Below are 13,983 nucleotides of genomic sequence, written 5' to 3' on the forward strand. Positions count from 1 at the left end.
CCTCCTCCTCCTCCCTGCACTGTCTGTGGGACTGGGGGTTAATCCCGCTGCAGGGGCTGATAGAGAGGGGCGGCTGTGGGACTGGGGGTTAATCCCGCTGCAGGGGCCGATAGAGAGGGGCGGCTGTGGGACTGGGGGTTAATCCCGCTGCAGGGGCTGATAGAGAGGGGCGGCTGTGGGACTGGGGGTTAATCCCGCTGCAGGGGCTGATAGAGAGGGGCGGCTGTGGGACTGGGGGTTAATCCCGCTGCAGGGGCTGATAGAGAGGGGCGGCTGTGGGACTGGGGGTTAATCCCGCTGCAGGGGCTGATAGAGAGGGGCGGCTGTGGGACTGGGGGTTAATCCCGCTGCAGGGGCTGATAGAGAGGGGCGGCTGTGGGACTGGGGGTTAATCCCGCTGCAGGGGCCGATAGAGAGGGGCGGCTGTGGGACTGGGGGTTAATCCCGCTGCAGGGGCCGATAGAGAGGGGCGGCTGTGGGACTGGGGGTTAATCCCGCTGCAGGGGCTGATAGAGAGGGGCGGCTGTGGGACTGGGGGTTAATCCCGCTGCAGGGGCTGATAGAGAGGGGCGGCTGTGGGACTGGGGGTTAATCCCGCTGCAGGGGCTGATAGAGAGGGGCAGTTTACTGATTGGATAAACCCCTCCCTGTACAACATGTATTTATTGCACTAATATCAGAGGGGGGGCCCAAGCGCAGCCCCACAGGCAGCTTTATATGGTGGGTTTCTGTTCCTTGCTGTCAGGTTCTCCAGAGATGGAACCAAGGAGGTTAGAGGGGAAATGGGAGAATGAAGAGCCGGACACTGAGGAGCCTCTGCCCACAATAAAGAGGGAAATGGATCCCGTTCCTGGGGCCGGTGAGTAACGTTTCTGTAGGACACAGACCATCTGGTTACACAGAGCTCAGCTTTGCTGGGGGGACAGGAAGGGTTAAACCCCAGCAGGAGGTTCTGCCCTACAGACATAATTCCCAGTATAATTCCTTACTCCCAGCTTTACATGACAGTGCCCATTACTTACTGGCAGGTTCCCCAGAGCCACAACCAGAAATGTTACAGATAAAGAAAGAAGAACCGGACCCTGAGGACCATCAGACCCCAATGGAAAGCTCAGCAGCGCCACTTACTGATGGGGGTAAGTAGCCAGGGAGCGAGTGTTATAACTATCCTTTCTCTAATATATTTGTGTAAGTACTGTGGTCAACAAACACCACTCACCAAGGTGATATTTAAAGTATATTTAATGTGTGGAAAAGAGTTACAGACGTTACATACAAATTACCAATTGTTTAGCCAGTAAAAACCTTATTGACAGCTTCCCAATACAATACAAAGTATGTATTCATTTAAAAGTATTCAAAATGTATGTGTGTGTGTGTCAGGGCTGTGTGTGTGTGTGTCAGGGCTGTGTGTGTTTGTCAGGGCTGTGTGTGTGTCAGGGCTGTGTGTGTGTGTCAGGGCTGTGTGTGTGTGTGTGTCAGGGCTGTGTGTGTGTGTCAGGGCTGTGTGTGTTTGTCAGGGCTGTGTGTGTTTGTCAGGGCTGTGTGTGTGTCAGGGCTGTGTGTGTGTGTGTCAGGGCTGTGTGTGTGTGTCAGGGCTGTGTGTGTGTGTGTGTCAGGGCTGTGTGTGTGTCAGGGCTGTGTGTATGTGTGTCAGGGCTGTGTGTGTGTGTGTGTGTCAGGGCTGTGTGTGTGTGTGTGTGTCAGGGCTGTGTGTGTGTGTGTGTCAGGGCTGTGTGTGTGTGTGTCAGGGCTGTGTGTGTGTGTGTCAGGGCTGTGTGTGTGTCAGGGCTGTGTGTGTGTGTGTGTCAGGGCTGTGTGTGTGTCAGGGCTGTGTGTGTGTGTGTGTCAGGGCTGTGTGTGTGTGTGTGTCAGGGCTGTGTGTGTGTCAGGGCTGTGTGTGTGTCAGGGCTGTGTGTGTGTGTGTGTCAGGGCTGTGTGTGTGTCAGGGCTGTATGTGTGTGTGTGTCAGGGCTGTGTGTGTGTGTGTGTCAGGGCTGTGTGTGTGTCAGGGCTGTGTGTGTGTCAGGGCTGTGTGTGTGTGTGTGTGTGTGTCAGGGCTGTGTGTGTGTGTGTGTCAGGGCTGTGTGTGTGTCAGGGCTGTGTGTGTGTCAGGGCTGTGTGTGTGTCAGGGCTGTGTGTGTGTGTGTGTGTGTGTCAGGGCTGTGTGTGTGTGTGTGTCAGGGCTGTGTGTGTGTCAGGGCTGTGTGTGTGTGTGTCAGGGCTGTGTGTGTGTCAGGGCTGTGTGTGTGACAAACAAAGGTGTAACTATAGCTTTCCAGGCCCAGGTGACCAGGTGCAACTATGCCCAACACCTGCCCATGTCACGATGCCACTGAAGACATGTCATTGGCAGAAGCACAGAAAGATGGGCCAACCAATCACAGCTCTGCCTTCATACAGGGAAGATTTATTGGTTCTGTCTGCTTATTGGCTGGCATGCTGCAGTGCAATGGGCTGAGAAAGCAGCCAGTAGGAAGTGAAATGGACCCGTGGTACCATATCCTGTATCATTGCCTACGTGATGAGGGGAATTTCAACAAGCTCTGTGTCCCCTTTAACTGCATGATTTCTTCCTTATTGTTTGATATAACAGTTCCTTACAGATAATATCTATTCCCCCTCAGCTCTCTCCTGTTTGTTGTTATTAGGGAGGTACATGAAGGCGGAACCCAATTTAGACTCTGCTGAACTGCCCAAACCAGAGACTGACTCGGAGTCCGGCACAAGAGATGGCGATTGCTTAACAAGCTCTGATGGATCAGGTTTTATCTGCTATAAGTGTGGGGAAACCTTCACTGTGAATAGCCATCTTCTCGCCCACCTCTGTGGGACACACGGGGGAATTTGTGCAGGGGAGAAACCTTCCACCTGTTCAGAACGTGGAAAAGGTTTTACTGAAAAGAGCAACCTTCAGGTACATTTGAGAAATCACACTGGGGAGAAACCATTCACCTGCACAGAATGTGGGAAAGGTTTTACTTCCAGAGGGAAACTTCAATACCACCAACAGATTCACACAGGAGAGAAACCATTCACTTGTTTAGAATGTGGGAAACATTTTACTGACAAGAGCAACCTTCACAGGCATGAGAGAACTCACACTGGGGAGAAACCATACACCTGTACAGAATGTGGGAAATGTTTTACTAATAAGAGTTCCCTTAAATGCCACCAAATAAGTCACATTGGTGAGAAACCATTTACCTGCACAGAATGCGGGAAATGTTTTACTACAAAGAACTACCTTCACATACATTTGAGAATTCACACTGGTGAGAAACCATTTACCTGCACAGAGTGTGGGAAAAGCTTTACATTAATGTCCAGCCTTCGTTTACATTTGAGAATTCACACTGGGGAGAAACCATTCACCTGCACAGAATGTGGGAAATATTTTACTTCAAAGAGTGAACTTAACAAACATTTGAGAAATCACACAGGGGAGAAACCATTCACCTGCACAGAATGTGGGAAAGGATTTACTTCCAGAGGGAAACTTCAAAACCACCAAAAGATTCACATAGGGGAGAAACCTTTCACTTGTTTAGAATGTGGGAAACATTTTACTGACAAGAGCAACCTTCACAGGCATGAGAGAACTCACACTGGGGAGAAACCATTCACCTGTACAGAATGTGGGAAATGTTTTACTAATAAGCGTTCCCTTAAATGCCACCAAATAAGTCACATTGGTGAGAAACCATTTACCTGCGCAGAATGTGGGAAAGGTTTTACTGAAAAGACTAAACTTAAATGCCACCAAAAAATTCACACTGGGGAGAAACCATTTACCTGCACAGAATGTGGGAAAAGCTTTACCTTAATGTCCGGCCTTCGTGTACATTTGAGAATTCACACTGGGGAGAAACCATTCACCTGCACAGAATGTGTGAAAGGTTTTACTACAAAGAGTGAACTTAACAAACATTTGAGAATTCACACAGGGGAGAAACCATTCATCTGCACAGAATGTGGGAAAGGATTTACTTCCAGAGGGAAACTTCAAAACCACGAAAAGATTCACACAGGGGAGAAACCATTCACCTGCACAGAATGTGGGAAAGGATTTACTTCCAGAGGGAACCTTCAAAACCACCAAAAGATTCACACAGGGGAGAAACCATTCACTTGTTTAGAATGTGGGAAACATTTTACTGACAAGAGCAGCCTTCACAGGCATGAGAGAACTCACACTGGGGAGAAACCATTGACCTGTAGAGAATGCGAGAGAGGTTTTGCTACAAAGCATGAACTTAACACACATTTGAGAACTCACAACGAGGAGAAACCTTTCACCTGTACAGAATGTGGGAAAGCTTTTGGTAGACAAACCCACCTTCACACGCACCAGAGAATTCACACTGGGGAGAAACCATTCACTTGTACAGAATGTGGGAAAGGTTTTATTACAAAGTGTGAACTTAACACACATTTGAGAATTCACACAGGGGAGAAACCATTCACCTGTACAGAATGTGGGAAAACTTTTACTACAAAGAGCCACCTTCACAGACACCAGAGAATTCACACTGTGGAGAAACCATTCACCTGTACAGAATGTGGGAAAGGTTTTATTACAAAGCGTGAACTTAACACACATTTGAGTACTCACACAGGGGAGAAACCTTTCACCTGTACAGAATGTGGGAAATGTTTTACTGAAAAGCACGACCTTCATCTACATGAAAGAATTCACTCCGGGGAGAAACCGTTTTAGCACAAATATTATACTGGGATTCACACAGTTACTACTGGGGCAAAATGGGAATTGCTGGGGGCAAATGAGCCAGAGATGTGACCCAAATGGCAGCGGTTCCTGATATCTCTAATGGGCTGAGGGGAAGGAATATGGCAGGGGAGTATTGCTACACACAGGCATGTGCTTTGCTAAAGGCCCCCCATGTTCTTTTTTTTCCATTTTATTATAAATCCAACGTATTTGGCACAATCTTAAACCAGTGGCCATTACATAGAAACAGATTCCAGTTACCCAGCTGGGATATATCCGGCCTGTGAGGGGATTAGAGGAGCAGAACTTCCAGCTGAAGCAGTGTAGGGGGTTGGGGAACGCTGTAAGATTTAATATAATATTAATAACAATATTATCCCCCCCCCCCTTACTAGGGTCCCGGCTCTTCTGAGAGGCAGACAAATAACCCGCACCAATAAGTGTATATAAAGGGAATATACTGAATAACAAATCCAGCGATTGTTACACAGAAATGATTATTTAAGCTAAAACAATATTTTCACTATTTACAGTTACAAATTCATTATACAGTCTGCATTGTTACTGTTGGAAAAACCAAATATGAAAGAGTTAATACAGGAATGAAAGAGTTAATACTGTGAGTCTGCGTGTATTCTCTGAATTTATATAAGTGTCAAGCTGCTTATGTTATAATGAGTATATGGCTTCCTGCTGTGCCGTCAGTATATCACATGTGGCCAAAGGCATGCGTCACGGTGTAACGGTCTGTCTCGCAGCAAATATTTGTACCTGTAAGTAACGGTCTATTTCTCGGAATAGACAGCTTGTTTTTCTCCGATACTTATATGGATGTGTTTAAATGTACTAATGCACCTTCAGAGCGTATAAATACTCTGTCATTTCCAAGTTCTGATTATACAGCCTTAGAAACAGACAGTCACCAGGCTACTGTAAGCTTGTTTCCACCGGGGGTGTTGGGTAGGGGGTTCCTCACGGTGAGGGCAGTGAGGGGGTTGGGGAATGCCCTGCCGGGGGATGTTGGGTAGGGGGTTCCTCACGGTGAGGGTAGTGAGGGGGTTGGGGAATGCCCTGCCGGGGGATGTTGGGTAGGGGGTTCCTCACGGTGAGGGCAGTGAGGGGGTTGGGGAATGCCCTGCCGGGGGATGTTGGGTAGGGGGTTCCTCACAGTGAGGGCAGTGAGGGGGTTGGGGAATGCCCTGCCGGGGGGTGTTGGGTAGGGGGTTCCTCACGGTGAGGGCAGTGAGGGGGTTGGGGAATGCCCTGCCGGGGGATGTTGGGTAGGGGGTTCCTCACGGTGAGGGCAGTGAGGGGGTTGGGGAATGCCCTGCCGGGGGATGTTGGGTAGGGGGTTCCTCGCGGTGAGGGCAGTGAGGGGGTTGGGGAATGCCCTGCCGGGGGATGTTGGGTAGGGGGTTCCTCACGGTGAGGGCAGTGAGGGGGTTGGGGAATGCCCCGCCGGGGGATGTTGGGTAGGGGGTTCCTCACGGTGAGGGCAGTGAGGGGGTTGGGGAATGCCCCGCCGGGGGATGTTGGGTAGGGGGTTCCTCACGGTGAGGGCAGTGAGGGGGTTGGGGAATGCCCCGCCGGGGGATGTTGGGTAGGGGGTTCCTCACGGTGAGGGCAGTGAGGGGTTGGGGAATGCCCCGCCGGGGGATGTTGGGTAGGGGGTTCCTCACGGTGAGGGCAGTGAGGGGGTTGGGGAATGCCCCGCCGGGGGATGTTGGGTAGGGGGTTCCTCACGGTGAGGGCAGTGAGGGGGTTGGGGAATGCCCCGCCGGGGGATGTTGGGTAGGGGGTTCCTCACGGTGAGGGCAGTGAGGGGGTTGGGGAATGCCCCGCCGGGGGATGTTGGGTAGGGGGTTCCTCACGGTGAGGGCAGTGAGGGGGTTGGGGAATGCCCCGCCGGGGGATGTTGGGTAGGGGGTTCCTCACGGTGAGGGCAGTGAGGGGGTTGGGGAATGCCCCGCCGGGGGATGTTGGGTAGGGGGTTCCTCACGGTGAGGGCAGTGAGGGGGTTGGGGAATGCCCCGCCGGGGGATGTTGGGTAGGGGGTTCCTCACGGTGAGGGCAGTGAGGGGGTTGGGGAATGCCCTGCCGGGGGATGTTGGGTAGGGGGTTGTTCACGGTGAGGGCAGTGAGGGGGTTGGGGAATGCCCCGCCGGGGGATGTTGGGTAGGGGGTTCCTCACGGTGAGGGCAGTGAGGGGGTTGGGGAATGCCCCGCCGGGGGATGTTGGGTAGGGGGTTCCTCACGGTGAGGGCAGTGAGGGGGTTGGGGAATGCCCCGCCGGGGGATGTTGGGTAGGGGGTTCCTCACGGTGAGGGCAGTGAGGGGGTTGGGGAATGCCCCGCCGGGGGATGTTGGGTAGGGGGTTCCTCACGGTGAGGGCAGTGAGGGGGTTGGGGAATGCCCCGCCGGGGGATGTTGGGTAGGGGGTTCCTCACGGTGAGGGCAGTGAGGGGGTTGGGGAATGCCCCGCCGGGGGATGTTGGGTAGGGGGTTCCTCACGGTGAGGGCAGTGAGGTTGGGGAATGCCCTGCTGGGGGATGTTGGGTAGGGGGTTCATCACGGTGATGGCAGTGAGGGGGTTGGGGAATGCCCTGCCGGGGGATGTTGGGTAGGGGGTTCCTCACGGTGAGGGCAGTGAGGGGGTTGGGGAATGCCCTGCCGGGGGATGTTGGGTAGGGGGTTCCTCATGGTGAGGGCAGTGAGGGGGTTGGGGAATGCCCTGCCGGGGGATGTTGGGTAGGGGGTTCCTCACGGTGAGGGCAGTTAGGGGGTTGGGGAATGCCCTGCCGGGGGATGTTGGGTAGGGGGTTCGTCACGGTGAGGGCAGTGAGGGGGTTGGGGAATGCCCTGCCGGGGGATGTTGGGTAGGGGGTTCGTCACGGTGATGGCAGTGAGGGGGTTGGGGAATGCCCCTATAAAACCTTTCTGAGGAGGAAGAATCAATAGGTCAAGTCTAATTGGCTGTTGGTGGCTCCACCCACTTTTTAACACCTAGAAATGCAGTCCCCTAGGACCCTAGTGTTAATACTGTAAGAATGGCAGGAGGTTAGATTTCCCTATTGAAAATCAATAGTTGGGTTTTTGTGGCTCCACCCACTTTTTCTAACGCTGAACCACAGTTACCAGGTGACTAGCTCTGCAAAGTTTGGGGACCTTAGTATTAAGATTTAATGAATGGCAGCAGTTTAAATCTAAACACATGAAGTCTATAGGTGAAATCTGATTGGCTTTTGTGGCTCCGCCCACTTTTTTTCTGACCTTGAGTACAAAGTCACCCAGTGAGTGAGTGTGCAAATTTTGGAACGCTGGCATCAAACCAATAAAATTCAATAGGTTAAATCAGATTTGCTTTGGTGGCTCCGCCCACTAAACCGGCAGTCCCCTAGTGACCAACTGTGAAAAGTTTGGGGACCCCGGGGTTAATACTGTGAGAATGGCAGCAGGTTGAATTGCCCCATTGAAAGTTAATAAGTAAATTCTGATTGGCTATTGGTGGCGGCGCCCATTTTTTCTAACCTTGAACCGCAGTTACCTGGTGCCTGACCCTGCAAAGTTTGGGGCCCCGGTGTCATTACTGTGAGACTGGCAGCAGGTTGGATTTCCGCCAAGTCAACAGGAAAAATCTGATTGGCTGTTCACAGCTCCGCCCACTTTTGAGCATCCAATAATCATCATAATTTCATGCGGACTGAGCCCATGAGTGTGTGATTGGGAGTGTCGCCTCAAAGCTGTAAGATTGGCAGCAGTTTCAATTTCCCCATTGAAGTCAATGAGTGAAATTTGATTTGCTGTTGTTGGTCCCTCCCACTTTGGGGGTCACCAAATAAAGGACCATGGAAACAAACCCTACAGTTGATCTGGGGGGGGTGATTATGCTCCGGGGGGAGGGAACTTTTACTCAAAAGTAGTTTTTATCCCCGGGAAATACAAACCGGATTCTAAAAAAATTGGGACACTAAACAAATTGTGAATAAAAACTGAACGCAATGATGTGGAGGCGCCAACTTGTAATATTTTATTCAGAATAGAACATAAATCACAGAACAAAAGTTTAAACTGAGAAAATGTACCATTTTAAGGGAAAAATATGTTGATTCAGAATTTCATGGTGTCAACAAATCCCAAAAAAGTTGGGACAAGTAGCAATAAGAGGCTGGAAAAAGTCAATTTGAGCCTAACGAAGAGCTGGAAGAGCAAATAACACTAATTAGGTCAATTGGCAACAGGATTGGGTATAAAAAGAGCTTCTCAGAGTGGCTCTCAGAAGCCAAGATGGGGAGAGGATCCCCAATTCCCACAATGTTGCGCAGAAAGATAGTGGAGCAATATCAGAAAGGTGTTACCCAGCGAAAAATTGCAAAGATTTGGCATCTATCATCATCAACTGTGCATGACATCATCCGAAGATTCCGAGAATCTGGAACAATCTCTGTGCGTAAGGGTCAAGGCCGTAAAACCATACTGGATCCCCGTGATCTCCGGGCCCCGACACTGCACCACAAACAGGGATGCTACTGTAAAGGGAATCACAGAATGGGCTCAGGAATATTCCAGAAACCATTGTCAGTGAATCCCCCGTGCCATCCGCCACTGCCAGCTGGAACTCTACAGTGCAAAGAAGAAGCCATTTCTAAGCAAGATCCACAAGCTCAGGCGTTTTCACTGGGCCAGGGATCATTTAAAATGGAGTGTGGCAAAATGGAAGGCTGTTCTGTGGTCAGACGAGTCACGATTCGAAGTTCTTTTTGGAAATCTGGGACGCCATGTCATCCGGACCAAAGAGGACAAGGACAACCCAAGTTGTTATCAACGCTCAGTTCAGAAGCCTGCATCTCTGATGGTATGGGGTTGCATGAGTGCGTGTGGCATGGGCAGCATCAATGCAGAAAAATATATTCAGGTTCTAGAACAGCGGTTCTCAACCTGTGGGTCGGGACCGCTTTGGGGGTCGAACAACCCTTTGACATGGGTCGCCCAAGACCATGGGAAAACACATATTTCCAATGGTCTTAGGAATAATTTTATGGTTGGGGGTCACCACAACATGAGGAACTGTATTAAAGGGTCACGGCATTAGGAAGGTTGAGAACCACTGTTCTAGAACAACATATGCTCCCATCCAGACGCCATCTCTTTCAGGGAAGAGCCTGCATTTTTCAACAAGATAATGCCAGACCCCATTCTGCATCAATCCCAACATCATGGCTGCGTAGGAGAAGGATCTGGGTACTGAAATGGCCAGTCTGCAGCCCAGATCTTTCCCCTATAGAGAACATTTGGCGCATCATAAAGAGGAAGGTGCGACAAAGAAGGCCCAAGGCGATGGAACAGTTAGAGGCCTGTATTAGACAAGAATGGGAGAGCATTCCTATTCCTAAACTTGAGAAACTGCTCTCCTCGGTCCCCAGACGTCCGTTGAGTGTTGTAAGAAGAAGGGGAGATGCCACACAGTGAGAGTTGTAAGAAGAAGGGGAGATGCCACACAGTGAGAGTTGTAAGAAGAAGGGGAGATGCCACACAGTGAGAGTTGTAAGAAGAAGGGGAGGTGCCACACAGTGAGAGTTGTAAGAAGAAGGGGAGATGCCACACAGTGAGAGTTGTAAGAAGAAGGGGAGGTGCCACACAGTGAGAGTTGGAAGAAGAAGGGGAGATGCCACACAGTGAGAGTTGGAAGAAGAAGGGGAGATGCCACACAGTGAGAGTTGTAAGAAGAAGGGGAGGTGCCACACAGTGAGAGTTGTAAGAAGAAGGGGAGATGCCACACAGTGAGAGTTGGAAGAAGAAGGGGAGATGCCACACAGTGAGAGTTGGAAGAAGAAGGGGAGATGCCACACAGTGAGAGTTGTAAGAAGAAGGGGAGATGCCACACAGTGAGAGTTGTAAGAAGAAGGGGAGGTGCCACACAGTGAGAGTTGTAAGAAGAAGGGGAGATGCCACACAGTGAGAGTTGGAAGAAGAAGGGGAGATGCCACACAGTGAGAGTTGGAAGAAGAAGGGGAGATGCCACACAGTGAGAGTTGTAAGAAGAAGGGGAGATGCCACACAGTGAGAGTTGTAAGAAGAAGGGGAGATGCCACACAGTGAGAGTTGTAAGAAGAAGGGGAGATGCCACACAGTGAGAGTTGTAAGAAGAAGGGGAGATGCCACACAGTGAGAGTTGTAAGAAGAAGGGGAGATGCCACACAGTGAGAGTTGTAAGAAGAAGGGGAGATGCCACACAGTGAGAGTTGTAAGAAGAAGGGGAGATGCCACACAGTGAGAGTTGGAAGAAGAAGGGGAGATGCCACACAGGGGGGAAAATGGCCTTGTCCCAACTTTTATGGGATTTGTTGACACCATGAAATTCTGAATCAACATATTTTTCCCATAAAATGGTACATTTTCTCAGTTTAAACTTTTGTTCTGTGATTTATGTTCTATTCTGAATAAAATATTAGAAGTTGGCACCTCCACATCATTGCGTTCAGTTTTTATTCACAATTTGTTTAGTGGCCCAACTTTTTTGGAATCGGGGCTGTAAGTTGGTACCAAGGAGCAGATCTGTACAGCGGCCCCTCCCTCTGTGAGGCCCCAAAGGAGCCAATGAATGGAGTTTCTACTGGCACCGCTATGTGTTGGGGGAGGGGCCCAGCACCAACATGTGACTGCGCTTATACTCACACTCATACACTCACACTCACCTCATACACTCACACTCACCTCATACACTCACCTCATATACTCACCTCATATACTCACACTCACCTCATACACTCACCTCATATACTCACACTCACCTCATACACTCACACTCACCTCATATACTCACACTCACCTCATATACTCACACTCACCTCATATACTCACACTCACCTCATACACTCACCTCATATACTCACACTCACCTCATACACTCACACTCACCTCATACACTCACACTCACCTCATATACTCACACTCACCTCATACACTCACACTCACCTCATACACTCACACTCACCTCATATACTCACACTCACCTCATATACTCACCTCATATACTCACACTCACCTCATACACTCACCTCATATACTCACACTCACCTCATACACTCACCTCATATACTCACACTCACCTCATACACTCACACTCACCTCATATACTCACACTCACCTCATATACTCACACTCACCTCATACACTCACCTCATACACTCACACTCACCTCATACACTCACCTCATATACTCACACTCACCTCATATACTCACCTCATATACTCACACTCACCTCATATACTCACCTCATATACTCACACTCACCTCATACACTCGCCTCATATACTCACACTCACCTCATATACTCACCTCATATACTCACACTCACCTCATACACTCGCCTCATATACTCACACTCACCTCATATACTCACCTCATATACTCACACTCACCTCATATACTCACCTCATACACTCACCTCATACACTCACACTCACCTCATACACTCACCTCATACACTCACACTCACCTCATACACTCACCTCATACACTCACACTCACCTCATATACTCACCTCATACACTCACCTCATATACTCACCTCATACACTCACCTCATACACTCACCTCATACACTCACCTCATACACTCACCTCATACACTCACACTCACCTCATACACTCACCTCATATACTCACACTCACCTCATATACTCACCTCATATACTCACACTCACCTCATATACTCACCTCATATACTCACACTCACCTCATACACTCGCCTCATATACTCACACTCACCTCATATACTCACCTCATATACTCACACTCACCTCATACACTCGCCTCATATACTCACACTCACCTCATATACTCACCTCATATACTCACACTCACCTCATACACTCGCCTCATATACTCACACTCACCTCATATACTCACCTCATATACTCACACTCACCTCATATACTCCCCTCATACACTCACCTCATACACTCACCTCATACACTCACACTCACCTCATACACTCACCTCATACACTCACACTCACCTCATACACTCACCTCATACACTCACACTCACCTCATATACTCACCTCATACACTCACCTCATATACTCACCTCATACACTCACCTCATACACTCACACTCACCTCATACACTCACCTCATACACTCACACTCACCTCATACACTCACCTCATACACTCACACTCACCTCATATACTCACCTCATATACTCACCTCATATACTCACCTCATATACTCACCTCATACACTCACACTCACCTCATATACTCACACTCACCTCATACACTCACACTCACCTCATATACTCACACTCACCTCATATACTCACCTCATATACTCACCTCATACACTCACCTCATATACTCACCTCATACACTCACACTCACCTCATATACTCACCTCATATACTCACCTCATACACTCACCTCATATACTCACACTCACCTCATATACTCACCTCATATACTCACCTCATATACTCACCTCATACACTCACACTCACCTCATATACTCACCTCATATACTCACCTCATATACTCACCTCATACACTCACCTCATATACACACACTCACCTCATATACTCACCTCATACACTCACACTCACCTCATACTCACACTCACCTCATACACTCACACTCACCTCATATACTCACCTCATATACTCACACTCACCTCATACACTCACCTCATACTCACACTCACCTCATACACTCACACTCACCTCATACACTCACCTCATATACTCACACTCACCTCATACACTCACACTCACCTCATACACTCACCTCATATACTCACACTCACCTCATATACTCAACTCATACACTCACCTCATACACTCACACTCACCTCATATACTCACACTCACCTCATATACTCACCTCATACACTCACACTCACCTCATATACTCACCTCATATACTCACACTCACCTCATACACTCACACTCACCTCATATACTCACACTCACCTCATATACTCACCTCATATACTCAACTCATACACTCACCTCATACACTCACACTCACTTCATATACTCACACTCACCTCATATACTCACACTCACCTCATATACTCACCTCATATACTCACACTCACCTCATATACTCACCTCATATACTCACACTCACCTCATACACTCGCCTCATATACTCACACTCACCTCATATACTCACCTCATATACTCACACTCACCTCATACACTCGCCTCATATACTCACACTCACCTCATATACTCACCTCATATACTCACAC

General features: G+C 49.3%; 3 protein-coding genes across 4 annotated transcripts in view; all 3 read left to right on the forward strand.

Annotated features, from left to right (window-relative positions):
- The window catches only part of LOC116411612 (oocyte zinc finger protein XlCOF6-like), a 24,628-nt gene extending 19,908 nt beyond the window's left edge, over positions 1-4,720 (forward strand). For both annotated transcript variants that reach the window (XM_031904224.1, XM_031904223.1), the window contains exon 3: positions 2,766-4,720. In XM_031904224.1, the coding sequence (XP_031760084.1) occupies positions 2,766-4,720 (1,955 nt within the window). The remainder of the gene's footprint in view (positions 1-2,765) is intronic.
- Positions 1-13,983, forward strand: part of LOC101733242 (oocyte zinc finger protein XlCOF6-like) — a 255,372-nt gene that overhangs the window by 117,386 nt on the left and 124,003 nt on the right. The window lies entirely within an intron of this gene.
- Positions 1-13,983, forward strand: part of LOC101732837 (oocyte zinc finger protein XlCOF6) — a 148,509-nt gene that overhangs the window by 38,111 nt on the left and 96,415 nt on the right. The gene's annotated exons all lie outside the window — the stretch shown is intronic.

Source organism: Xenopus tropicalis, chromosome 6, assembly GCF_000004195.4.
Source record: "Xenopus tropicalis strain Nigerian chromosome 6, UCB_Xtro_10.0, whole genome shotgun sequence".
Classification (NCBI taxonomy): Eukaryota; Metazoa; Chordata; class Amphibia; order Anura; family Pipidae; genus Xenopus; species Xenopus tropicalis.